This window comes from Antennarius striatus, chromosome 2 (assembly GCF_040054535.1).
Source record: "Antennarius striatus isolate MH-2024 chromosome 2, ASM4005453v1, whole genome shotgun sequence".
Taxonomy (NCBI): domain Eukaryota; kingdom Metazoa; phylum Chordata; class Actinopteri; order Lophiiformes; family Antennariidae; genus Antennarius; species Antennarius striatus.
In genome coordinates, this window is record NC_090777.1 from 21,846,723 (window position 1) to 21,871,847 (window position 25,125).

Consider the following 25,125-nt stretch of genomic DNA (forward strand, 5'->3'; position numbering starts at 1 on the left):
ACATGTCTTCCTCATCTTCATCACAAAGTAAGATTTATAACTTTTCTCATCAGTTGTAGAAAAATCCAGATAGTTTAGACATGGCACTCCAAAAAGGAGACGTCCTGTTCATGGAAGAAAATGTTGAGACATTCTCTTTTTTGAGAGTTTTACTATTTTTCTCATTTTGAACAATGACAGATAAAAATAATCTGATCAGAAGAGTCCTCCTTCCTGATATCTAGACTTTATCAAAACACATATGAAATAGTGTGAACTTAGTGGGACTGCTCTAGTAGAAAATGTAAAACCTAATTACAGTATTTGTTGGATTGACACCTGTCACTACCTGTTGTGATTTTACTGTAGTCAGTCTATCAGCATATTTTTATTGTTAAGTTACTGTCAGGCTTTAATGATTTTATTTCTGCTTTTGTCAGTTTTTTTATTGACAAGGTGGCACAATGTCATTTTTACTAACACATAAATTATCATTATTATTTCTTTGTTTTTAATGTGTTTTAATCATGTCTATATTGCTGTTGTCTAATTGTTCATATATGATAAATACATGTGTAAATTCTATTTTTTTCCATAGTTTTTTCAAGTAATTTCTAACATCTGTCTTGGGATGATAATCATACAGATTCACATTTTCACCCACCAGTTCTCCTGACACCATGCTCCGCCTCCTCATCACACTGTGTAAGTCAACAATGTAACAGAATATGACATCATTTTATTTTAGGCATTCATTAGAAGATGAGGTTGATTTAGAACATTCTATTCACACTACGCATGGTGAACAGTATAGTGTTACAGTGGGCATACAACATTACCAACAGCAGGTGGTAGTAGTGTTGTATAACCACCAGTAGGTGGTAGTGTTGTAACAGCTGTCTCAATTCTCTTTCAGTGCTGGTAGCAACATGTTTCCTCTACACAGAAGGTAATACAAAGCAAGTGTGTGGAAGCTGGTGTTGTTTACATGAACAGTATTTATGTGTGTGTATGTGGTAAAATGACTGAATATTATTTGCACTTTGTCTATCTAACATTTGTCTGTCTAATATTTAACATTATTGAAGAAAGATTTTGAAATGTTTAAACTCAACCGCTATTTTCTCTTGTTAATGTCAATGTTTTTTTTACTCTTGTTAATGTTTTTCCTGTTAATATGTTCAGGTTGTTCATTTCTCTATTCTCAGGAAAATGATTTAAATTTGGGGAGCATATGTCGTTCAAGACGGGGCGGCACGGTGGCGCAGTGGTTAGCGCCACCACAACACGGCGGATCGGAGTTCGAGTCCCGCTCTGTGCGGAGTTTGCATGCTCTCTCCCCGTGTCTGCGTGGGTTCTCTCCGGGTTCTCCGGCTTCCTCCCACCTGCGCTTCAGGTTGATTGGCCAGTCCCAAATTGACCATAGGAGTGAGTGTGTGTGTGTGTGTGTGAGTGGTTGTTTGTTTCTATGTGGCTCCGCGGTACACTGGCGTCGTGCCCGGAGTGTCCCCCGCCTCACGCCCTGAGACTGCCAGGATAGGCACTGGCTACCCCGCGACCTTAAGCGGGTTGGAAAATGAATGAATGAATGAATGAATGAATGAATGAATGAATGTCATTCAAGACTTGTTTTAGGGCAGCAGATGATACAACCAACCCTAACCCTAACCAGTCTGACCATAAGGTTATGTAATCTTAACATCCATTACTTCAGCAGAATACGCCCTCTATATAAATCTGTATTAACTGTAGCTGTGTTGTTTTATGCTGTGTAATCTACAAGGGTGTGATAAGTATAGTGTCAGCTCTCTATGGACGGCAGCACAGCAGGATCTGTGGCATTGGCAAAAGTCCAGAAAAGGTCTCCAACCAAGGGCATCCTTGAAGATTTCCAGCAACAGTACACAACAGACACCCTGCTCATATTCACCACTGCTGTTTACTGCAGTCACATTTTTTCAGCTTATACTGGACAGCTACACACGGGACATGAACTGCCTATTATAGCTGTTCATTCAAAAAGACAGAGCACGACAACAGTAAGAGGAAACAGGAAGAGGATTGTATCAGTGTTTGTTATTATACTTCTCTGCAGCTGCAATGGAAGAAGGTCCTGTTTGGACATGTCCAGAGGAGAGATAGTGAATATATTGGTGGAAGGATGCTGAGTTTTGAACTGCCAGGCAGGAGGCCTAGAGGAAGACCAAGGAGGGGGTTTATGGATGTAGTGAAAGAGGACATGAAGGTAGTTGTTGTGAGAAAAGAGGATGCAGAAGAGTTAGATGGAGGCCTCTGTCATTTATAAAATGTACATTTTGCCCAGTCCCCTCTAAAATCATCATCACTCTGATTTAGTGTAAATTCAGTTCTGATTCACATCGCTCTGCATTCACAGGTGTGATGGAAAACCCTTCTGTGATGTTCAAGTGTCAAGCTCACTGTTAGGAGACCCCTGTCCAGAAACCTATAAGTACCTGGACCTTTCCTACTCATGTGTTCCAAAGCCTTAAAGGTCAGTTTCACTTGCTTTTTTTTTTTGTTTTACTGATTTTAATCCCCACAGGGAATTAGTGGCACACTCTAGTTAGTTGAATCATGCATATATTAGTGTGTACAGGCTCTGAACACACAAACACACACATAAGAGGCCTGTACACATGCAGGGGAGGTAGAGTGGCGAGTAGCTCCTTCGTGGTGCGCCCAAATGAGCAACTTGTAAGGGGGATGGCGCCTTGATCAAGGGGACCTCGGCAGTGCTCCGGAGGTGAGCTGACGCATCCCACTGTCAGCTCACCTCCGGGTGTTTTTTTGGGCGGGAACGGGAATCGAACCGCCGATCTTGAAACATTGGACGACCCGCGCTCTACCAATGAGACACTGCCGCTTGAAGCTAACTTTTGGTCTGAACGTGCAAGTGAGTAATTAAACGGATTTACACATAATGCTACACGAAGAAAGAACAAAACAATCACAAAACAACCTCAACGTATTTTGGTTTCAGAGGGACACATTCTGACATCATAAAATTACAAAATGCTTGTTACTGATATAAAAATTAGTAAAATGTTCATCATAAATGCACATGATTTATAAAACTCATAAAATCTAATGTCACAAATCAATTATTTTTCTAACATTAATATTTTGTCTTTTTTCTTCGATCCATATGCTGAGTGTAATCACGTTCCTGACGTGATTCGAGTGCCTTAGTTTGTGATTAACACCTTGGGTTGAAATTAATGAACCAAAACGGTTTAGATTTAAGGAGGAAGATTTTCTTCATCCTTAGTCATTTTTCTTTCTCTCTTCAATCTCTATTTTTACTTTATTCATTTATTGTAGGTCTCTTCATGTTTTAATTAATCCTAATTCTATTTCAGGGGGTTTCTATTCATGAAAATCATTGAGTTTCATTTGCTTTTGAAAATAAAAATAAACCATATAAACCTGTCGCACATCAGCATAACAGTCTGAAGTGTCTCCATGTCAATGTGCGTGTACTGTATGCTTTTATGTAGTTTGTCCATGTGGGCATGTATGTATGCAAAGTTTTGACGGATTCTTTTCCAGCAGTGATGTTGTCTGTGAGGATGAGACACCAATTTCTGCACACCTTCTGACATTCCGTGTTATTTGACACAGGGTGTGTGAATTTTTATCTGGATACGCCATCAGACTGATTTATTCAATGACAAAGGGTGAAATTCCATCACGCAGAATAAAACAATTTAGAATAAGACATGGCCACGTCACAGAGATTCAATCATTGCATTCCATCTTCATAACTTATTACAATAATCTTTGAAACAGAGGTAAATCTTTTTTTCAAATTCAACTAAATCATTCACACTCAGAAAGGCATTCCGAATCCTTTTCTTTTAGACAACTCCAATCTTTGCATTCCCGGATCTGAAGCCAAGTTCAGGAAGTTTGCCAAATCATTGCAGCGCTGCTGCTTAAGGAGAGATTTTGCATCTTTTCTTTGAAAGAATTAACTAAGCTGATCATATCCAGATATAATTTATATTAATAATATTCTTTAGGTGGCACCAATAACTGATCAAAATACATGTATTTCTAATTAATACAAGTGAAACCATACTTTTTATTAACCATATGAACAAGGTTCATTTTTATGAGCTTTGTATTTTGACATTACAAAAAATGAATAAGTAATGATAGACTTCCGATCATTGAGACCTGATATTTCATTAAAGTGATGGGGTGACAGTGCCTGATTCAATGCTAATTAAACCATTGAATCAGGCCTCGATCTCACCTGGTCAGGTGACTAACCGGTCAAATAGCTGATTTGACCTATGAGTCATGTTTATCAGTTTGTTCAACAAGACCACATCCTGAATGAGGAAGGATGGTACTTCCATGGCGACAGTTTGGTCCAACAGCCAATTAGCCGTCATTCTGCTTGCAGTTGAAAATCTTGGCCAGCAGAGAGACGTTTGATTGGCTCTTTTGCTGAGCAAGGAGGGTTTTGTCCAGGTGCTTCTGCGCAATGGAGTTCTTCTTCCTCTTCTTCTTCATCTGGATCTCGTCCTCAGTCTGACGCTGGGTGAAGTCCCACGTCCTCTCCTCCACCTGAAGAACAGATGCACAAATGTTAAGGTGATATTGTGTCAACACTGCAGATGGACTCAGGTGAGTGGCTGTGTCGTTCACCTCTTGGCCGTCTCTCTGCCTCTTCTTCCTCTGTCTCTCCAGGTGAGTGCTCCTCTCCACGTTGTTCAGGTAGAAGTTTGTCTCTCTCTTAACCTGGGACACTTCAGTCCTGAGTCTCTGCTTCAGAACCATCTGCTCGTAGGCCAGACGCTCGCTCAGATGAGTCCACTGGAACCTGTGCAAGTACTACAGACAAGTACACAAGCAGACAGACAGATGAGTTCATTAGAACCTGTTTAGGAACCAAAGATAGACAGTTCTAATGAATTCAAATGAACTGTGATGTCACCTTGATGGACCAGAGGTCGGAGAAGAAGCGACTGCGTTTCCTGTTTCCCATTGGTGTGTTGTTTAGCGACAGGGCGACTCTCTTAGCCACTCTTTTGTCTCTGAACTCCACCCACCCCTCAGTGAAGTCACACCTCCTCGAACCCACTTTCCTCTTCTTCCTCCTGATCTGACGATCTGAGAACAGACGAAGACAGAAGGAGAAGATGTGTTTCATAAACTCAGTCATTTACACTAGAAACTGAATATTATGGATATTGTCATTTTCAGAGGCAGAAAAGGTTCAGGAGCTGCTCTCAGGCTGAAAAGGCAGTCTAGAAAGGGTCAGGAAGTCAGCATAGACATCACAGACATACAGCTGTCCACTGTCAGACATCTACAACACCAGAGGTCTGTGTAGGGCCACAAGCATCGCCTGTGATAATTCACAACCTGGCCACAGCCTGTTCTCTCTGCTGCCCTCTGGGAAGAGATACAGGTCAATCAAGGCCCAGACCTCCAGACCGACCAGCACGTTTTCCCTCAGAATGATCAGAGTCCCAAATACAGAACTCTGATAGTAGAATCACAAAACATGGGATGTGATGTTAAAAACATCATGTACTCCGTGCAATGTTTGTTCCCACTGCTGTTATTGAACTCCCTGCTACATATTATACTCTTGCTGGCTCGTTGTAAATATATTTACATAATCTACTTGTCTTTTGTACCTGTTTTTTTTTTGTGCCTGCATTTTGCACGAAGAGTTGTCTTTTAAATATTGTTGCAAACTGTCTATAATGACATTAAAAGCATTCTGTTCTATTCTATATTGACTCAATCTGTGAGCAACTTCTCTGGTCTCACTGACCTTCAGGCTGCAGGAAGATTCGTCCAATCTCTCCGTACATCGAGAGCTGGTTCCGCAGGTGTTTGGGGCGGAGCCCTGGAGGTATATGACCCAGATAGATGATACCTGGGACACACTTCCTGTCTGAACAGGAAGTGAGTTTACCTTCCTTCTGTTTGTTTTTCTTCATCGTTGCAGCCTCATCATCATCCCATAGTTCATTTTTATCATCATCATGTTCATCTGTTCGTGTCTCTGAAGCAACTTCTCCCTCTTCCTCCTTGCCCTCATCTTCATCTTTGAAGGCCTCCCTCTCCTCTGTCTGTGCTGTAGTGTTCATTCCCTCCTTGTCTTCCTCTCTTTGCTCCATCTCTCTAGGCACTAATGAAAATAGACAATATAAGCACATGATTCAATTTTTCTTCAGTGTTAATGAGACTGACAATAGTTTGTGCACATGTGACATAATTAATCACTTTCACCAGGACACACACTCACTTGCAATTAAAAGGTTATTTTTAACATTGATTCTCTGCTGCAATAATACTTAACTTTAATAACCACAGTCCTAAAAACAAAGTTTACAGAAAAATCATAAAATTAAAATTTTTTTACTATACAATGGTAAATCTACATATATGTTCAACTGAAAAAGGTGTAACTGGTGAACTGAGCTGGTCTCAAGGATGTTATATTTAATTTTCCAAACTTTTCTCACTTTAATCACTGCTAGAACCAAGTGTTTGTCCCTCTACCGCAGCAAAACTCTTGAGCTTTTCTGTCTTCTTATCCAAATCTATTGTAGGATTGATCGAACAATCAAAAACACAATTCACAGATGAACTGTAAATCCAGCGAGCCTCATCTCTTCCAACCGGATCTAACAGGTTCAAATTACAACTTAATATCAATAAAATTTAGGTAATTTTTTTGTTAAATTTGGTTTTAAAACAATAAAACATTAAACCAAATAACGAAAACTTACCGTCTGCCAGCTGCTCGCGCTCATGTGTCGTTGTCGCGTCTTTGTGACGAAACAAAATGGCGTCACTTCCGACTCGGTACAAGTTCCGGTTGACCCGTCAAAATAAGAGTTGTATAGAAAGATAAGTCTGAGAACTAGTACACTGTAGACTGTACTACTGATATTAGTAGTACAGTGACGTGAGGTCAGGGGAGGCAGGTGAGGTTCGGCAGGCCATCATAAAAGAAAAAAATTAAAAATGGAAGAAAAATTTATATTTATCCAGTGATGTGTATTATATAGTTATTGTCCGTTTAATGTCACCAATTTTACATTATTTATACGCAAAATCGCTGAATTTTCACATTTACCGCTGAAATACTGAGAAGAGACTTGCAGTGAGGCACCAGCCAGCAGCGCCTCACCATTAAAGGGACAGTAAAGTTAATTTTAAGTGAAATATATGTTATTCATCATCATGAAAAATAGAAGAAAAAAATGAATTTTATAAATGTAGCATCATCCGTTTGGTCAAAAAAGCTTAAAATCTGCGCCGCAGCAGCTTCCGCATTCAGTGGTCACATGGGTGTCATACGTCATTGTTGACCAAAATAGCTTGGCAGCAATAAGAAGTAATGCAATACTAGACGCGATTAACACCAAAAGTATCATAGTTACCTGTGCGGTGAACGGTTGTGTCAACAGAACAGAAGGAGCTGCGCACTGACTTCATTTACAAGTACACAACATATTAAAAAACGTGTAGGTAAGAACATAACAATTTTTTAAATCAAATTTTCTTATTTGTGTGTTACAGTTTGTATGTGTAAGTAATTCTGCAATGAAACTTGAAAACAAAAACACTCACTGTTGGTTATTAAATGGTGAATAAGCTACACAGTAGGTTCATATGTTTGCAAACATCGTCATCGGCTTATGATGAAGTCAGTGCCTCACCAGCCATGAACCTCGTCACTGTGGCAGTAATACTACTGATATTGGTTGTAATACGACTGCTACTAATGATATTAACATAAAACAAATTTGTAATTCATAGACACACAACATCAAATGAATTTTGATCAGAAACATTTCATTAATAAGACAATTGAAGACTCTGATGAAAGAACAATCATTGAATTAATACAATGAACAAAAACTGTTGGTATCTGTCATTGATATACACATTCATTCATTCATTCATTTATTTTCCGAACCGCTTTTCTGTTCTAGCGGTCGCGGAGAGCTGGAGCCTATTCCAGTGGACTGAAAATGTTTAATACATTACTGTCAAGGAGAATAAATAATATTACCTATAATTAATATAATCTTATGAGGAATCAAAGAGTGAGAAGTTAATTAGACAATGAAGGCATGATTCTGTTAAGTTGTATATACAATGTTGATAGACTTTGTGTGTTTTCACTGCACGTATGATATTTGTGGATGAAATCAAAGTTAAAAATTGTGAACCGCAAATTTATTTGTTTGTTTGTTTGTTTTTTGTTTGTTTACAGTTTTGCTCCTCCTATCAGCCAGTAGGCGGCAGAGTCCAGTTCAAAATGAGTGGAACCTAAAATGCTCTGGGACTCTGGGCCAAATAAATAAATGTATTTATGAAAAATATTTCGTATTTCAATATTTCTCCTTAATCTGACCTGCTGGTGGAATATTTAATTGTTTGTAATTTCTGAGATTAATGAAGGAGTCTGACATTTGATGGATTGTTGTCTTCAACAATCAATGAGATCAATTTTCAGGTCTGATTTTCAGCTTGTCTGACTTAAAATCAACCAAAAGCTAAAGCAGGAAACTAAAGTTTTCTCGAAGAACACAGAAAAATTTCACAGTTTTACAGTGTGTTGTTGGTCTTTGCATGTGTGTGTGTGTGTGTGTGTGTGTGTGTGTGTGTGTGTGTGTGTGTGTGTGTGTGTATGTGTGTGTGTGTGTGTGTGTGTGTGTGTGTGTGTGTGTGTGTGTGTGTGTGTGTGTGTGTGTAATGGAGAAAGTCTTCATGATGTCATCCACTTGTGGACAGGGGTTGGTCAGCTTTCTGAGGAGACAGAGGGTGAATTGAGTCAGTGCAGCTGTTGTCGGTGCTGACTGGATGAAGGTGGATACAATCATTTTGGAGGTGCGTTGGGTAGTTCTGTTGCTCCGCACTAGAAGGTTCTGGGCTCAGATTCACCTGAGGACCTGAGATTGTTCTGTGTGGAGTTATCTCTGTGTCTGCATTGGTTCCATCCGGGTTCTCCAGCTTAGTCCAGAAAACACGCAGTCGAGGTGAAATGGTGTTTTTACGTTGACGATAGACGTGAATATGTGTTTGGTTGTTTGTCTTTCTATGTGGTCCTGTGATAAACTGACTTGTTGATGGTGAACCCAGCCCCCCACTGCCCTAAACCTGACTATCACAGAAAATAAAACAGCAACAACATGTCCAAGCATTAATGTGTATCTCTAGTACCTTTAATTTGTTGTTGCTGTTGTTGTTGACGTCACTGTGATCTGTCTGGTTCAATCTTTGTTTCTCCATTCTGTTTTTCATTTGATGATTTCTGTGACAATCTGGCCTGGACAATCGTCTGCAACACAAGAAAAACAAGCAACACTGCAACCATCAAAACTGACATCACTGAACACAAAACAACCAATAACACAACTTCCATCACAAGACCTTGTTCAGACCTTGAAGCTTCTCTTCCTCTTCTGGACGTTCTGTTCTGGATGGAAAACAATGACGTAAACTTTTGGCATGTAGAGCATCCCCAGCGAGACATACGCACTGAGAGACATGGAGACAGTCAGCGTGGCGGTTTGGATGAACATCTAGACACAGGAAGACAAGGAACACATGTTGAACGTCATCACAAGAGAAAATTAAAATTTTACCATTTGAATTTTGATTATCCATTGAATTAAATAACCTTCAACAAAAATGATAAACCTTTTCCTAAAATTAACAATCAAACTATTACTTTTTTTTATCGTGCAGAAGAGATATGTAAAGCATCGTCTTTTTTAACCAATGTTGCAATAAGACTTGGCACTTGCACCTCTTTGTAAACTACAATCTACCCAAAACGTGAACCGATGTGAAAATACTAGGAGTGTAACTAGTCATCAGACTCATCTGTTTCTTTATGCTTTCTTGAATTCAGTCTGTTTTGAACAGAATTAGAAACAGTTGGACTCGCTTTGCTTCTTCACTCATTGCTCTTGTTTGTCCTTAAATCCCTTCGCTGTCATCTGATGCTCACACACTATAGATCCTCTGGTTCTGGTGAGAATCCTAGAACTCCCAGTCCTGGTTTTCTCCTTGATTGTTTCAAAACAAAAGATAAAGAGATTTGGATCTTTTCTGTTAAATCTGTTTCCAGGTGAATCTGTCTGACGTTGCTGTTTTCCTTCTTTCCTGGATTTCATCTGTCTGCTGAAGCTCTTTTTCGGTCTGGTTTAAACACAGTTATTCTTCTATAATCATGTTGGTTTATAATCTCTATAATCCATCTGTTCCACTGTCTCTCATCTGTATTAAAGACTCGCTGTCCCTTCCTGAACTCCAGCTGAAAGCAGCTTTAGTTTTAACGCTCACATCGTCACATGGCAATTCATTCTTCCAAGAGAAACTAAACTCCATCATGCTCGGTTGTTGTTTGAAATTGTGACTATATAATATTTGACCAATCAGGACATTGATATTGGTTTCAATGTTTTGCAGCAATCAGATATAGTTTTGTCCATGTTACTGTTGGTTGTGGTGTGGTGTGGTCAGCAGCATGGTTAGCATCACTATCTGGAAGCAACAGGAAGAGATTTAACTATCAATCAAAAACCTACTCTGAAGTCAAAGCAGAGTTTTTACTGCGGTTTCAACATTAGAAACACAGGAGGATCCATAAAACACACACTAATAGTTACACACTAGTGATGACAGCAGTATTGGTTACACACTAGTGATGACAACACTATTGGTTACACACTAGTGATGAATACTGGTTACACACTAGCAATGACAACCCTATACTGGTCACACACTAGTGATGACGACACTACTGGCTACACACACGTGATGAATACTGGTTGTACACTAGTGATGAATACTGGTTACACACCAGTGATGACGACCCTATACTGGTCACACACTAGTGATGATAACACTCTCCTGGTCACACGTTGGTGAGGACGACCTCTACTAGTCACAGTAGTGATGATGACACTCTACTGGTTACACACTAGTGATGCACAGTTCTGCTCTGTAATTTGGGTTAGCAAGTCCTGGCCCTTACCAGAAGGGGAGAAATGGACTGTCACGCTGATGTCTGTACTGGTTCATTGCAGTTCAGACTGGTTCTTACCTTCTCAGTAGACTGAGCTGTACCAAAGAAAATGGGAACGAAGGCCAGCCAGATGATGCATGTGGTATACATGGTGAAACCGATTGGCTTTGCTTCATTAAACGTCTCTGGAACGCCTCGACTCTTCACTGCATACACTGTACAGGTTACCTCACAAAGGAAACAGCACAGGTTAACCTACCAACATTGACAAAATGTTTGTCCTCAATCAAAATGAAATGTGACACTAGAGTGAAGTTCATACAATTCAAAAGCATGAAAACTGATTAACTCTAGATAAATGAAGGATCAATACTGATTCAGTATTCTCTATATATGTGTTACCATGAGTATCATGCTGTAGCTGAGGCAGCAGATGATTGACATGTCAGACATGTCACACTTCAGGATGCCTCGAGCCAGGTTGGGGTTGGGGGGGCGGAGTTCCTCATAGTCAATGATGGTATGAGGAGGGATTACAGCGAACCACACAAACACACCGAGGACCTGACACACAAACACAGATTCACCTGAGTCATGTGACCAGTTAACTAAACTTTAGAAGGAAGTGGTGTGAGTTATTACCTGGAAAGAGATGAGGACGAAGGTGATGATGAGCTGAGAGGAGGGGCTGATGAATTTGGGCGGGGTCACCGATCTCTTGCCTTGCTCAAAGATGCGATAGATTCTGTTGGTTTTGGTCAACATGGCGGAGTAGGTGATGGCCATGCCAAGACCCAGCAGGAGGCGCCGAAATGCACAAATCACCACTCCTGGCTCTGCGATCATCAGGAAGGTGATAAGATAGATGAGGAAGATACCTACAGAGAGGCAAACGAGGTCATTCTCACTGATGAAGAAGCTCAGAAGAGACTTTGTGATGACATCTGGTGGAAGGCATCTGTCGACTATAAAACAGATTTGAACCAGACAGGTTTCCTTCATGAGTCTAAACTGAAGTCAAGGATTGCAATCCTTTGTTCTGAGACCCAGAGAACAGTTCTTCTTTTTGGTTTACAAAGTAATGCTTTTAGCAATAAATGTCAGTAATGCCTGTCAGGCGTGGTTCCTTAGAACTACCTGTTCCACTCACCTGTCAGCAGTACGTAACTGAGCTCCCTCCCCGACGCCCTGACGATGGGCGTGTCATGAAAGCGGATGAAAGTGATCACCACACCGCTCGTTGCAAGGATGCCGAGCATTGCCAATGAGGCGGGCACTAGGGCCCAGGGGGAGTTCCATTCCAACTTGATGATTGGAGTAGGATGACAGGTGGTCCTGTTGGGGGTGGGGCGCATGTCTGATGGACAGGTCTCACAGGTGAACTCATCCAACTGGTACCGGTAGCCATCACAGAGCTGTAGATAGGTGGGTGAGGAGAGAGACAAGTCCCTGTAGGTTAGGGTTGTGGTTCAGTAGCATGAAACACAAAAGATTCACTCGCTTTCATTCACTCACGCGAATGGAAGACAGGATATCAAAAGGCCTGGAAAACCCGCCCCCAATTCAGCGACAGTGCACTATGGACATTAGCCTCAAACTGGCCTATCTGCCACTCTCTCACTCTCTTTCTCTCTACCTTTGTCTCATTTACTTGACCTATCTCTTTCCCCAATGTATTTCTCTTTCCCAACCAACAGGTGAAGGCGGATGACCGCCCTCCAGAGCCTGGGTCCTGCCCGGAGTTTCTTCCTAAATGAGGGAGTTTTTCCCCGCCACCGTCGCTTATGCTCGCTCTGGAGGGCATTGTTGGCTTTCTATCTGTAAAGCGCTTTGAAATGTCTTCAGATGTGATTAAGCGCTATATAAATCAAAGTTGATTTATTGATTGATTGATGACCATTCCACTGCTTGTTCTCAGATAAACATCAGCCATTAGTAAAAAAAAATTCCTCTTGCTTACAATTTAAAATGAAGTTTAAATTCCACAAATTAACATGAATAATCCGAAATTAAGGACTGGACTGAAAAGTTGTGATGGAGTGTTAGGTTCCAGTCACCAAACTGGGAGGAAATGTGTTTTCAAGAAACATGGCCATGTTTTCCAGAGTCAACTTCAGGTCAGAAATATTCCAATGGTCCCGAAAACTCAAGAAAACGAGAGACAGTTCTAACCCAGTGACAATAAAGGGTTAAAAAATAGAGCGAGCTGATATGCCAATTATTACACATTGCTGGTTAAGTCCCGCCTACCAGTGGACATGATTGACAAATGCCTATGTGATCGGATGGGAGAGACGAGACATGCTCGTGACAAGCAGAGCACAAATTGATGCAGCATTGAAAAAACTTTAAAACTTAGTTTTGCAAGTTTTTTAGTCAACTTACAAGATATTAGATATACGATATTTAGAAAACACCGTGAGTTGGGAAGTCCCTGTGATTTGCTACAATATATCTCGGTAAGCTAGTTGTGTGCTAATTGTGTGTGCGATGCTACGCAATTTATTGTACCAAGTTTAACCATTGAACAATTTGGTTAGAGTACATTTTAAAGTCCTGTTTGTTATAAAAAACTAAACAGGTCAGGTCTTAAGGATAGGGTAAGGACTACTTCGGGATCCAGTTCTATTGATGGCGAGCCTCCCAGCATGATTTGACCTGGACTAAAGGGATTCATCAAATACTCCACGTGGGGTGCACTCTTTTCACCCACAAGTGAAAAGAGTGCACTCTGTTTCAGAAACTATTAAGACATATAAGAATCTACGGAAAGTAGATTTAAAAGTGATTGCCAACGAAAAGAAGAACAATTTTTGTTTTGTTAATATGTATTTTAATATGTAATTTTTCTGTTGTTATTTACTATTTGCTTTTGTAAAAAGAAACCATTCAAAATGTATCTATGTGTGTGTACTTTCACGTATGGTTATTACAGTTCACTCCCTCAGCTCCTTACGAACCTGGATGAGACTTGTATTCACTAGGACTGGGTTACACAGTGGACCCAAAAAAACCAGCCACAAGCGACCTTCCAATTCTACACAGAGCAACTCTTTTATGCTGAACTACTCCAGAAGAAGCTGAAACCCAATCTAAGAGTGCAGGATAATCACCTCTTTTGATTGTTGACTTGTAATTATCAAGTGGAGCCAAGGCCAACTAATGCAAACAAAACTGCACCAACCCCACAACCTTTTACACAGCAAGAATCACGAGTCTACTAAGACTGACCAAAGATACAAGCTGAGTCCAATTGAAACGTAAAAGGATCACAACTCTGGAAAAATGTTGGTTCGACCACAGAATAACACACAGCAGGAGACAATACCAGAACACAAAAACATATGCTACCACCTTAGATGACATCACTTTAAGTTCATATCATGTCACTGTGTGAACCTGGACTATTTCACTGCATGAACCTGGTCTGTTTCACTGTGTGAACCTTGATTGTTTCACTGTATGAACCTAGACTGTGGAACCTTCTGGATGTGTAGACGAACACAGAACATTTTTTAAACCTTAACGATGAATTATTTTCGCCAGTTTGAACTCAGAACAAGTCATGATTGAAGTATGACTGACAGTTGTATATTTCATTATTCTGTGATGTCGTTAATGTCTAGGTTCACCTCACAGTGCCAACAGCAGGGAACTCCTTTCACCATCTTCTTTCTCTCTCCTGGCTTACAAGGAAAACTACATACAGAATCCGGAAGAGAACGGTCACCTCCGGACCACTGCATCTCCTCCACCTGGAGGACAAACGGGTAGAAGGGGAGACAGGTAGAGAGATACTGTTGGACAGCAGTCTAATACCCAGCAGATGTTTCTTTGTGAAATTATCACCTTTCTGTTTGATCCAATCAGCTTCTTACATTGAGTCTCAGGTTGTTGGTCCACTGGCCAATGAAACGGTACCCAGGATGGCTATGATTGGTCATCTGGAACTGAAAGATGTCATAACGGCCAGGAGCATCTCCGTCCTCATTGAACAACACACTGGTGCCTGCACTACCTGAGGGACAGACAGACAGACATACACACAGACAGACAGAATGCCAGGTAACAGTTGTGTTTTCTGACGGGGACAATGCAGATTCATATCTTTGGGGGTTTTCCTACCGTTGAAGTTGACCGATCTGATGTAGTCCAGCAGTAGGCGTCCCTCTACCGGGTCCATGCTGCTGCAGACGCCACTGCTGCCAGGACAAAGGTCGTGATGCATGCTGTGCAGAGCATAAGCAACGGCATAGACGGCATCGATAACAAACTGAACCTTCCCCTCCTGTTCGTAGGATGAGTCCCGACCGATTCTCTCCTCACCTGCAGGGAGACACATGATCTCTGAATGTATGACATCATATGAAGGTTCTTGTCTTGATCGACGGGGGTGGTTGTGCCCCATCTACACGAACAACACACAGACCTCAACCTCTTGTGTATGGACGTACCTGTGCATTTCTTCTTGTCTGGGTCCAGTTTGATTCCAGGTCGGGTCAGTTTACACCTGAAGTCGTCCTCCCAGAACTCATTGAACCAGATGTTCCTCCGGTTGTTCTCCAGAGAACGAGACATGAAATACTGATCAAATCCTGTAACACACATAAACACACACACACATACACACAGATAAACACATGCCTTGGGGTCTCACAGTCTGAGGTGGTTTTGTACTCTATTCACCGTCTATTGAAGCTCGTTTTGGTAGGATGGTGACGGCACCCTCGGCGACCTCTTCCAGATCTGCAATTGGTGAACTCTTTGCTCCCCAACTGTCTGATCCCACAAACACGAAGTGACCTGTCAGGTTGCCACGCTTTGCTGCCTCAAGAACACACCTACCATGAAGAGATGGGAGGAGTCATGCTGGAGTCATGTGATCATACCTGTGAAAACAGGCTGAGTGAAGATGGCTATTTGATCTCTGCTATTTTACTTGATGTCGTCCTCATTGGCGAAGATAATCACTCCTCTGGCGTTACTTGTCTCCATGAGACGTTTGATGATCTTGTCAAACTCTCCAGCAGTAGGCTCACGAGGAATCTTCACCGACTGAGCGATACACACGCCACCTGAGAGACAGGTATACAGAGAGACAGACAGGCTGTCCAAATGTCTCAAAGAGGTTGTATTTCATTCATATTCAGGTGTGATTTAACATGAATACAACCAATCAGCGGAGATGCAGGAGGAAGAGGAGAGTTGCTCCTGAGTGTGTTATAGGTCTAGTGATGCTGATCCATCAGAAAAATTATCGTTCTAATTAACAGCTGATGGGATGCAGGTGATAACCAAATCCAATATTAAAATATTGATGACTTCACCAGCAACAGAAATGAGGTGACTTCAAAATTCCACAAGTGAGACGCAAACTCTTCATTCATTCCTTTATTCATTCATTTTCCTTCATTCATTTGTTCATTCATTTGTCAGCCCCCCTCTCCATTAATTCAAAAGAGCCTATGTACCAGCCTCTCTAGAGATGTGCATGAAGGCGTTGACGCCGCTCTCGCCATAGTTTCCCTCAGACGCCAACGTGGAGACGTAGTTCCAGCCCAGAGCCCTGACGATGTCCAGCATGGCCTGAGCCTGATACGTGTCCGGAGGAACCACCCGCGAGAAGAAGTCGTAGCGGTTGTTATCACTGAGCTCTGGAGCTGTCGACGCATAGCTCACCTGAGGGATCTGTCGGCAGGAGGACACAGGTTGCCACGGTTATGTCACATCAGGGTCACATTAGACACACCAGTAGTCTAACTGGAAATTCTAAAGGCATGTCCATCACATAAACACACACACACACACACACACACACACAGATAAACACACAGGATTAATGTTGTGCAACAGTCTGAGCTGAATGTATGTCAAATCATAATCACATTAACTCACACACCGTAGAGTGTGTATGTGTGTTTGTGTGTGTGCGCGTGTGTGTGTATGTAGATTAATGAAGTCCTAAAAGCAGACATTATCATCATTATCATCCTCATCATCAGGGACGCTCCACTGGAGTGAGACAATCATGAACATGAGCCAGACCTCCTTCTGTGATTGGTCCGTTGTGTGAAGGAGGAGAATTGTATGTAACAGGTGTGTTAACTGTACATTACCAGCGGGTGTGTCACAGGTATCACAGGTGTACAACCTGTACAGTAAGTGAGAATAATTACCTCAAACAGTCTCAGGATGTTGGCCACCATGATAGACACGGAACTTGCCGATGCCCCAATCACTCCCACCACCCTCTCTGGCTTCCTGATGATGGGCGGTTCTCCATTGGAGCAGCGGATGTCAGATGTGTCCTTCTGGATCAGGGCCTGGACAAAGGTGAGGGACTGCTCCAGGGCGTAGGTGTCTCTAGAACAAGTGTCCAGGATCAGGGCCCCCAGCGTCATGTTGGGCAGCAGCTCCGAGTCACTGTTGATTTGGTCCAGAGCATACAACATGGCCTCCATACGGTGGATGCCCTTCTCCTTCTTCAGCTCGCCACAGGGCAGACCATGGGGGCCACGGGCATGGATGGGGAAAAGCCCCCCCAGAGTAATGTCACCAGGTATCTTGATGGAGTGGGGGTGAAAGTGCTGGTGGGAAGAGCCTACCTCACCCACCAGTCCACCAATCCAAAGCAAGAGAGGCGGCAGGAGGTTGGGCCACATCCAGGAAGGATGAGGGGTTTGTGTAACTGAGGCATGGCGGTGGAGGGTGAAGGAGGCGGGGCCTGATGATGTCATATTGAAGTGACCTTTAGGTCAGAGTGTTCATTCTTCTGCGGACACGTGAGAAAACATCAATCACACAGGTTTGGCTGAAGCCTATGTCATGGTTACCCTACCCCTGCACCCCCCACACACATACACACACAAACACACACAAACACACACACACATCGATGTGACAATCCTCCGTCGGGAGTCGAGTTGAATTTTGCCGTCTGTCTTCCTCTACTTTTCCTTTCACCTCTCAAACTATTTAATCAACTCCTACCTACATCCTATCCTCTTAGTCAATGTGGACAGGTGTTGCCATGGAAACAGTGAGATTTCATAAGAGAATTTTAAACATCTTAAAAATCTCTGTGACCTGTTAGAACCAGGACTGCCAAGGTTTAGATACTGGATCTGAGGACGGGACCCCAGAGGATCCGTTCAGGTGAACTAACAGCAACAGGAGGAGGACACAACAAAGAGGTCACCAACATTACCATTAAGAAACAACCTTAGTCCCATCACGTTTTAAAATAATGATGGAACCTCCGAATCTGCTGTAAAGATTTTAAGAAACATTTGCACAGCAGTTCTGTAATAAATATTTTTTCTGTAGTTTGATTGTTTACGTGAAAACTGAGTTTTGTTGTAATTTTTACTTCAATTTGTTCCAGAATTATTTTTTTTACATGGGTCTAAAACTCTTTATCAGCTGATCACCACCACCCAGCAGAAAACCCTCTAGAGTCTAGACAGTCTGATTTAAAGAAAATGGTTAATATTTATCATTCATCTTTTTTTTAAAAAATTATTTTGAGTTAACTTTTAACAAATAAACATATGTTCATTAAAATTAAGAGTAAAACTCATATGACCCTAAAAATCTCCAGAACCCAGTTTGGAAGAGGAACCGCCAGAATCTGAGAGGCAGGACCTCAAAATGATCATATAGCACTCCTCTCATGTGGTTGTTTTGTTCCAGTGGTTTTACTGGGGTAGATGAATTGCTCAAACTGGTCTGGTGGTTTCATAGAGAATGAGAGCTGTACATACCGGGTCAGGATGTGGTCCCTCTCCTCAGTGTCAGACGGTCCTGAAGCTCCACCGCTCTGCTCCGACTGTGCGCTGAGTCTGTCTGTCGCAGAGCTCCACTGCACCTCCTGCTGCTCCTCCAATCAGAGGAGATCAGGCTCTGTGATTAAAACATCCTGAGGGATAGCGAGGACTCATCTCTCTGCTCCATTTAGTTCTGTGATTTCACTCAGAGTGGGCCATCCTTACTGGAGAACATCTCTAATCTTCAGTCTGTCCACCACTCTACCAGATAGTGTCTTGTTACCATAGTAACATCAGCTTGTACATGTGTACAATGTGTTCTATATGTTTGCTATGTAGGTCTTGGTGAAGAGCATGATAGGAGATGTTTGTCTTTCTGCTCGAACTTCAGGTTCATGTCATCAGTCTGAACCATGATCAAAGTCAAAAGTCAAAGTCAGCTTTATTATCAAATGTACCATATATGCATGACATACAGCACAGATGAAATTGCAGTCCTCTCTGACCCACGGTAGACAGTACAACAGGCAGTACAACACAGGTAGTACAACACGGGACAACACAGGCAGTACAACACAGGTAGTACAACACGGGACAACACAGGCAGTACAACACAGGACAACACAGGCAGTACAACACAGGCAGGACACACAGGCAGGACAACATAGGCAGTAAAACACAGGCAGTACAACACAGGCAGTGCAACAAGCAGTAGAACACATGCAGTACAACACAGGCAGGACAACACAGGCAGTGCAACAAGTAGTACAACACAGACAGTACATCAGACAGTACAGCACAAAGTATAAGACGAAACACAAGGGATGGTTAACATCTCTATACACTCTAATCTCATAGGGGAAGTGACATGTGCGCAGTCCCTGAGTTGACGGGGGGGAGGGAGAGATAGGTAGTCAGGTGCTGGGGGGAGGGCAGGGCAGTGTGAGGGTAGAGTTCAAGGCTATGGCAGGGGGCAGAGTAGGGAGGGAGTTGAGCTTCCTGATGATGTCACCGAAGATAGAAGTATAAAGCTATCAGGATCAGTAACACTGATTAGAACATCATCTGAGTCAATAATTTATATTTTTTTATTCATAAAAATGTGTATTTATACTACTGGGAACCCATGGAAATTCCACAATAAAACAATATCCGACTTCATACCAAACATATGAAAACAAATGAATTGGTATTATAAACAAAGCACACCCAACGTAGTCAGAAATCAATGTGGTGACATAACGATTTTGTCTTGGCAAATTATGGATTGCACTGGGCGGGCATTGTGAAGCCGTAGATGAATGTTAGCAGGCTAACTGGAGAAAGAAAGCTAACTAATCGTGAGATCGGGAAACGAGCTAACGTTAAAGGAAAAGGCACCTGACAAAAGAGCAAGTAACTATCTCTTCTCTAAAAGAAATTTTAGAGAAGAGATAGTTCTGTTAGTTGACTACATGAACAGAACTGTATGTAGTTACTTAAAGACCGCTTTTGTCAGATGCCCGAGGAGCATTTTGGATACTACATCGATCGTCCCATTCCAAATGGAAACCATAGCTGGACAGATTGTTCGTGCTAGCCAGCTAGTTTTACTCAGACATTGTTGCTGTTTTCTGTGTCGTTCCTGCCGTTTTGACTTTCTGCTCAAAAACATGAAAATTGTTGGAAGTTATGACACTCTAAAATTATGTTAACTGGGAAGTCCATGTATAGTTATTTCTTCTCCTAACATGTCAGATGCCTTACGCCATATTGTTCCGGTGATTCCTTCTGGCAGATGCACCGTGATTGGTTGGGCACCGTGATTGGTTGGGCGCTTGATTGACAGGTAGCGGATGGAGTTGGTGACAACATGAGACTTTTCAAGTGAGCTTATTCAAATATATAGGTGGGGATAAACAAAGCACTATCAAGCCAATACCAATTTTATTATGTTAACTCATAATCAGTGTCAATAATATTCCATCCATTATTGATTACATTAGTGGATCCCACTGTAGTTAATCAGTTATTGACTAAGGTTGTTAACAGCTGTTACCACGGCAACCTCACATCCCTCTTTGTTACAATAACATGTTTCTGTCGCCTCCTGCTGGACAGACAATGAACAAAACCAAGAACCAACCACAAGAAAATAATTTAAATCATCTCAGCCTGTGATTGACTGACAGTCTGATCAATCAACCATTTGACTGGTAACTCTCTGTTCGGGTCCGTTTGTTCTGTGGTTGCTCTGATTGGTCAGCATCTCTGAAACCTTCACCGGTGATCTCATATTGGGTGATGGAGTCCATGTGACATGGAGATTTAATGATGGTCGCCAGCCGCCGTGATCCCTCCCAGTGTAGGAGAAGCCGGATGGTAGGTGCATGTCCCCAGTTCTCTCCAAGGGCAGGAACCAAATGTGATTGACCACCCCGAAGCCTGGTTGTCATCTGGTTAGTTACCACCACAGCAATATTGTATTTGGTTGCCATGGTTATGAGCTGTTGGGCCAGAACATTGAGGAGACGTGTCCTTTGTGACAGCTCATCAACGAGCCAGCGGAATGGACATGCCACACTGTCAATCACCAGAAGGCGGACCCTGGGGCGCGCACACAGGAAGTCAGGAAGCAGGTTGAGCTCGGCTAGCAGCTCAACGTAGTCATGGCAACGAACCTGAGACGAGTAAGGCAAACAACCAATTAGAACTTGCAATGTTTGTGACGTGTGAAAGTCAAGACCAGTCACCATTACCAATAATATGTTGGACAGGATATTCTCCACAGTGAATGTCTCCATAGCAACCCGCTGCTCATCGTCTTCCACCAATAGGGAGCAGTGTTGCATAGCAGCAGTGGCGATGTCGATAACTCTCTGAAGCACGAAGCTACCCTCAGTGTCAATGTAGACCACCTGACCTCCAACCCCCCCGAAACAAGGAGGCACCTGGACATCCACCGCCAGCTGCAAGCTAAGACCAGAATGTGATCAGATAATCAATGACCTGATTGGTTTACTGCCACCGGGCACATTTTCTTTGAACGATGATGTCAGAGTGACATCACAATGTAATAACTTTATTTATCATAAAATATTTGAACTTAAAAATCGAGTCAAACAACCACAGCTGTGTTTTTCCGACCCCCGGCACGCCACAGATTTCTGTTGTCTTTCCAACAGGTAGTCCTCCATCCAGAGCGGCGTCCAACTGAGAGGAGAACGTAACAATGCTCCCAAGCTCCTCCTCTTCCTTCTGAAGGAGTTCAAGCGCCGTCACAGAGGACAGGGCCCCTCCTTCATCTCCTCCCCCAGCCCTCCTAACAACCTGCAGCACCTCCATCGCCTCCTGCTGGGACAGACCAGCATCTGCAAACACCAGACATCATCTTGTAGTCAGTGGAACCTGTGTGGTCTGACGGTTCGGGATTCAATCTGACAAAACCCATTTTTTCAAGTTGGACTAATTTAAACTTCCTGGTTCAATAACTGACAAAATATTATCAATTTATGAATAACCATAGTAAGGTTCATTTCACAAGTGAGCAGCTGTCAGATGTTGATGTTCATTATGCGACAGTCAAGTCTTAAGAAAAATATTATTTTGTACAATTTATTGGAAAAAGTGAAATTAACCTGCTCGCCAAGTTTAATTTTATTTAGATGCTAATGATTGTTCTGTATGAATTCGTTGATGAAACGTCATTGTTTTGATTTGATATTTGTCAATTGAATTTAATCCCAATCTTTTAAACTCACCTTAACCCATAATTACCTCTGAAATACTTGCTAAAAACTTCCTTTTACATATTTCTGATAAATACTTATGTTAACTATTAATGATAAAATACTTTAGCTCAGTACCAATTATCCTTCTGCTGAAGCTGACTAGCTGACTAGCTGAAGCTGACTAGCTTTCAGCACGATGATGACAGAAAAAGCGATGACGATGAAGACCGTGATGACGTTACCTCTACTCAGCTGTGATTGGTCGAGGTCCTTAAGGTCTGCGGTGAACTGGAAACCAGCGCTGACCAGTTTTACCTTCACACTGGGACTCAGTCGCAGACTGGACACTGGCCTCTGCATTGTCAAAGGTAACTACAGTACTAGCTTTGAAACAGCCCGCCATGACAAAATATCCCAGCATGCCCCTCAGCCCGGAAATGTGTCGCAGCAAATAGATACAGTTCCGTTATGACTTTTCAAAGTAAGCGTTTGCCATTCTTGTAATGTAATATTTCTGAAATATGAAGTTGTTTTAGTTTATCAGACGACTTGAAAAAATTCGTCTGAAGTTCTAGAGTTAATTTGCTCGTCCTTATTTAAGTAATTCGTGTGTTTTGCTTCCTTACATACAATATCCTATATGTTGAACACGTCTATCATTCAGTCATAATCAAATACAATTGAAATTTTTCGTTAGATATATTTCTAAAAATTTACTATTCAAAATATTTATCCTATATTAATACGATAAAATTGATAGTAATGGTTAATATTTGTCTACTAGTCAGATAATCAGAGAAATACGCAGACACCGTATGGGATATAAATATTTCATTTTTGGACATGTCGGCAGCACAACAACGAAAGCCGTCAGTGAGTGACGTAGGCGTAGGCGACGCGTGTGGTTTCCAACATGGCGGCCTCCGCGGCTTCACGTGAGCTGTTCGCGAAGGGAGTTCAAGCGGTTCTGCAAAGCTGGCCCGTTCTCCAGGTAAAGGACACATGATTTGTGACACACATTTAGAAACAGACGTCTGCAAGCTAATGCGCTAAAAGCTAGGAGGCTGAAGCTAACACAGCACCTAGCAACCTGGCTAAAGCTAACAGAAAAACAAAAGACAAACTTCAGGAAACTAGTTTTAGATTGATTTTATTTTTTACTACGGTACCGGTTTCCACCATGCCCGTCCACAATGGACCATCTGCTGGGACTGGTATTTCTGTTTAAGAAACAAGGAGCGTGGCTCAGACTGATGTAGGATCAGCTGTTAGCTGTAACGTCACACGTTGTAAACTCTGGGTTTTGGTTGACCAGATCGCTGTTGACAATGGGTTCGGAGGTGTGTACGGGCAGCAGAAAGCTGATTGGATGGTGGATGTTGTCCAGCAGTACTTCCTAGACAATGGTAGGTAACCAACAAGTCAGTTGATGGCAGATTGTCAGTTATTGAATACATAATGAATTGTAAATGGGTCATGTGTAAATATACATAGTTTGTACTGTAGTGATGACACGAGTAGTATTGGCAGTTTAAGTTTTTTCTTCTTCTACAAGTAGTTGAATTGTGTGTGTGTGTGTGTGTGTGTGTGTGTGTGTGTGTGTGTGTGTGTGTGTGCGTGCGTGCGCAATCAGCTGACCTGCAGCAGGAGGAGGTTGAGGACTTCATTGCACAGCTAATGGATCAAGAGTTTGATACAGTGGTGGATGATGGGAGTTTACCTCAGGTAAATTTAGTCAGCCTTTATATTACGTTTATGTGGGGGAGATCCATTAATAAACTAAACCCGTCCTCAGATAAACCCTTGTACACCCATACTTATAGTGTGTCCTATCATGTTTCCTGTCTGCTTGCAGATTGCCGTCAGTCTGCTTCAGGTGTTCAGTCAGTGGCAGCAGGGGGCGCTGCAGCAGCTAAAACACACCATCAACATTTTAACACAGAGGAGTGATAAGAGGGCAAAGGTCACGGCTCAGCCCACGGAATCTGATGACGACAGTGACGAAACACAGGTATGCCTCACCCATCACGTTGTAAGAGGATAAATCGAGGTTGCACTCTGAATTCCCTTTGTGGAACAGGGTTTACCTGTATATAGCTGCTGACATCATCAGTCACATAACTCTTGTTATGGAGTATTATCACTAATGAAGGTGTGTCTGTTTACTCAGAAGATGGACTGTCAGTCATCCAGTCCACCAGTAAGGACGCAACCCCCTCCTCCACCTCCGGATGAAGATGGCTGGACGGTGGTCCGTAAAAAGAAGTGACAGGGTGTTATGAACTGTTCAGGTCAGGCTGGATCCACTCAGCTCTAGGACAGGACACGGACTGGGATTTGGACCTCTGAACTTTACAAGGAGAATTATGTTCTGTGTGGTTTTACTGGAAGATGAACTTTGTTTCCAGAAAAAAAAAACTGGTTTAAAGATGGTTTTTATATTAAATGCATTGAAGCTGATGTTGTATCCTGTGACCTCATTCCAGTTGAAAATCGTCCACAGTGAGATGTAGTTAATTTCATTCATGACAAAAAGATAATTTTGCTGACATTGAGAACTGATCGGATAATCTACTGTATACCTAGTGAGTCAGACGTGCTGAAAGCATTATATGGTGTCACACTGATCAAT

The 25,125-nt window shown here is 42.1% G+C and overlaps 4 protein-coding genes across 5 annotated transcripts; 1 reads left to right on the forward strand and 3 right to left on the reverse strand.

Moving 5' to 3' along the window:
• Positions 1-3,617: 3,617 nt before the first annotated feature.
• abt1 (activator of basal transcription 1) lies at positions 3,618-6,801 on the reverse strand. Its single transcript, XM_068339164.1, has 5 exons — positions 6,759-6,801; positions 5,795-6,154; positions 4,946-5,121; positions 4,657-4,842; positions 3,618-4,575 (listed from the first exon to the last, which is right to left on the reverse strand). Exons 2-5 carry the CDS (start codon positions 6,141-6,143, stop codon positions 4,390-4,392), a joined length of 897 nt encoding a protein of 298 aa, XP_068195265.1. The 5' UTR covers positions 6,144-6,154; positions 6,759-6,801; the 3' UTR covers positions 3,618-4,389.
• A 2,434-nt stretch (positions 6,802-9,235) lies between these two features.
• Positions 9,236-17,621, reverse strand: grm6a (glutamate receptor, metabotropic 6a). Its single transcript, XM_068331021.1, has 14 exons — positions 17,194-17,621; positions 16,489-16,705; positions 15,957-16,092; positions 15,704-15,858; positions 15,472-15,612; positions 15,143-15,343; positions 14,896-15,035; positions 14,650-14,772; positions 12,168-12,432; positions 11,660-11,895; positions 11,420-11,581; positions 11,096-11,245; positions 9,426-9,566; positions 9,236-9,322 (listed from the first exon to the last, which is right to left on the reverse strand). Exons 1-14 carry the CDS (start codon positions 17,476-17,478, stop codon positions 9,236-9,238), a joined length of 2,439 nt encoding a protein of 812 aa, XP_068187122.1. The 5' UTR covers positions 17,479-17,621.
• A 3,117-nt stretch (positions 17,622-20,738) lies between these two features.
• Positions 20,739-22,896, reverse strand: rad51c (RAD51 paralog C). Its single transcript, XM_068341205.1, has 4 exons — positions 22,736-22,896; positions 21,890-22,133; positions 21,522-21,738; positions 20,739-21,443 (listed from the first exon to the last, which is right to left on the reverse strand). Exons 1-4 carry the CDS (start codon positions 22,851-22,853, stop codon positions 20,964-20,966), a joined length of 1,059 nt encoding a protein of 352 aa, XP_068197306.1. The 5' UTR covers positions 22,854-22,896; the 3' UTR covers positions 20,739-20,963.
• A 465-nt stretch (positions 22,897-23,361) lies between these two features.
• tsr2 (TSR2 ribosome maturation factor) lies at positions 23,362-24,953 on the forward strand. Of its 2 annotated transcripts, none has more exons than XM_068333233.1 (5): positions 23,362-23,484; positions 23,809-23,899; positions 24,127-24,218; positions 24,349-24,504; positions 24,664-24,953. In XM_068333233.1, exons 1-5 carry the CDS (start codon positions 23,407-23,409, stop codon positions 24,760-24,762), a joined length of 516 nt encoding a protein of 171 aa, XP_068189334.1. In that variant the 5' UTR covers positions 23,362-23,406; the 3' UTR covers positions 24,763-24,953. The 2 variants fall into 2 exon arrangements, with proteins under 2 accessions (XP_068189334.1, XP_068189341.1); XM_068333240.1 differs by having other exon boundaries at positions 24,667-24,953.
• The last annotated feature ends 172 nt before the right edge of the window (positions 24,954-25,125 follow it).

What these genes read in the sequence shown, in the direction of transcription:
- rad51c (XM_068341205.1), bottom strand. Translation starts at nt 22,853, where the DNA reads ATGCAGAGGCCAGTGTCCAGTCTGCGACTGAGTCCCAGTGTGAAGGTA. An exon ending in CCAATCACAGCTGAGTAGAG is followed by an intron (nt 22,134 to 22,735) that starts GTAACGTCATCA and finishes TGGTGTTTGCAG; the next exon opens with ATGCTGGTCTGTCCCAGCAG. An exon ending in GTCGGAAAAACACAGCTGTG is followed by an intron (nt 21,739 to 21,889) that starts GTTGTTTGACTC and finishes TTCTGGTCTTAG; the next exon opens with CTTGCAGCTGGCGGTGGATG.
- tsr2 (XM_068333233.1), top strand. Translation starts at nt 23,407, where the DNA reads ATGGCGGCCTCCGCGGCTTCACGTGAGCTGTTCGCGAAGGGAGTTCAA. An exon ending in AAAGCTGGCCCGTTCTCCAG is followed by an intron (nt 23,485 to 23,808) that starts GTAAAGGACACA and finishes TTGGTTGACCAG; the next exon opens with ATCGCTGTTGACAATGGGTT. An exon ending in GCAGTACTTCCTAGACAATG is followed by an intron (nt 23,900 to 24,126) that starts GTAGGTAACCAA and finishes GTGCGCAATCAG; the next exon opens with CTGACCTGCAGCAGGAGGAG.
- abt1 (XM_068339164.1), bottom strand. Translation starts at nt 6,143, where the DNA reads ATGGAGCAAAGAGAGGAAGACAAGGAGGGAATGAACACTACAGCACAG. An exon ending in AATCTTCCTGCAGCCTGAAG is followed by an intron (nt 5,122 to 5,794) that starts GTCAGTGAGACC and finishes GTCTGTTCTCAG; the next exon opens with ATCGTCAGATCAGGAGGAAG. An exon ending in CCGACCTCTGGTCCATCAAG is followed by an intron (nt 4,843 to 4,945) that starts GTGACATCACAG and finishes ACTTGTCTGTAG; the next exon opens with TACTTGCACAGGTTCCAGTG.
- grm6a (XM_068331021.1), bottom strand. Translation starts at nt 17,478, where the DNA reads ATGGAGGCCATGTTGTATGCTCTGGACCAAATCAACAGTGACTCGGAG. An exon ending in GCACATCTCTAGAGAGGCTG is followed by an intron (nt 16,093 to 16,488) that starts GTACATAGGCTC and finishes CCTGTCTCTCAG; the next exon opens with GTGGCGTGTGTATCGCTCAG. An exon ending in CCAACAACCTGAGACTCAAT is followed by an intron (nt 14,773 to 14,895) that starts GTAAGAAGCTGA and finishes TTTGTCCTCCAG; the next exon opens with GTGGAGGAGATGCAGTGGTC.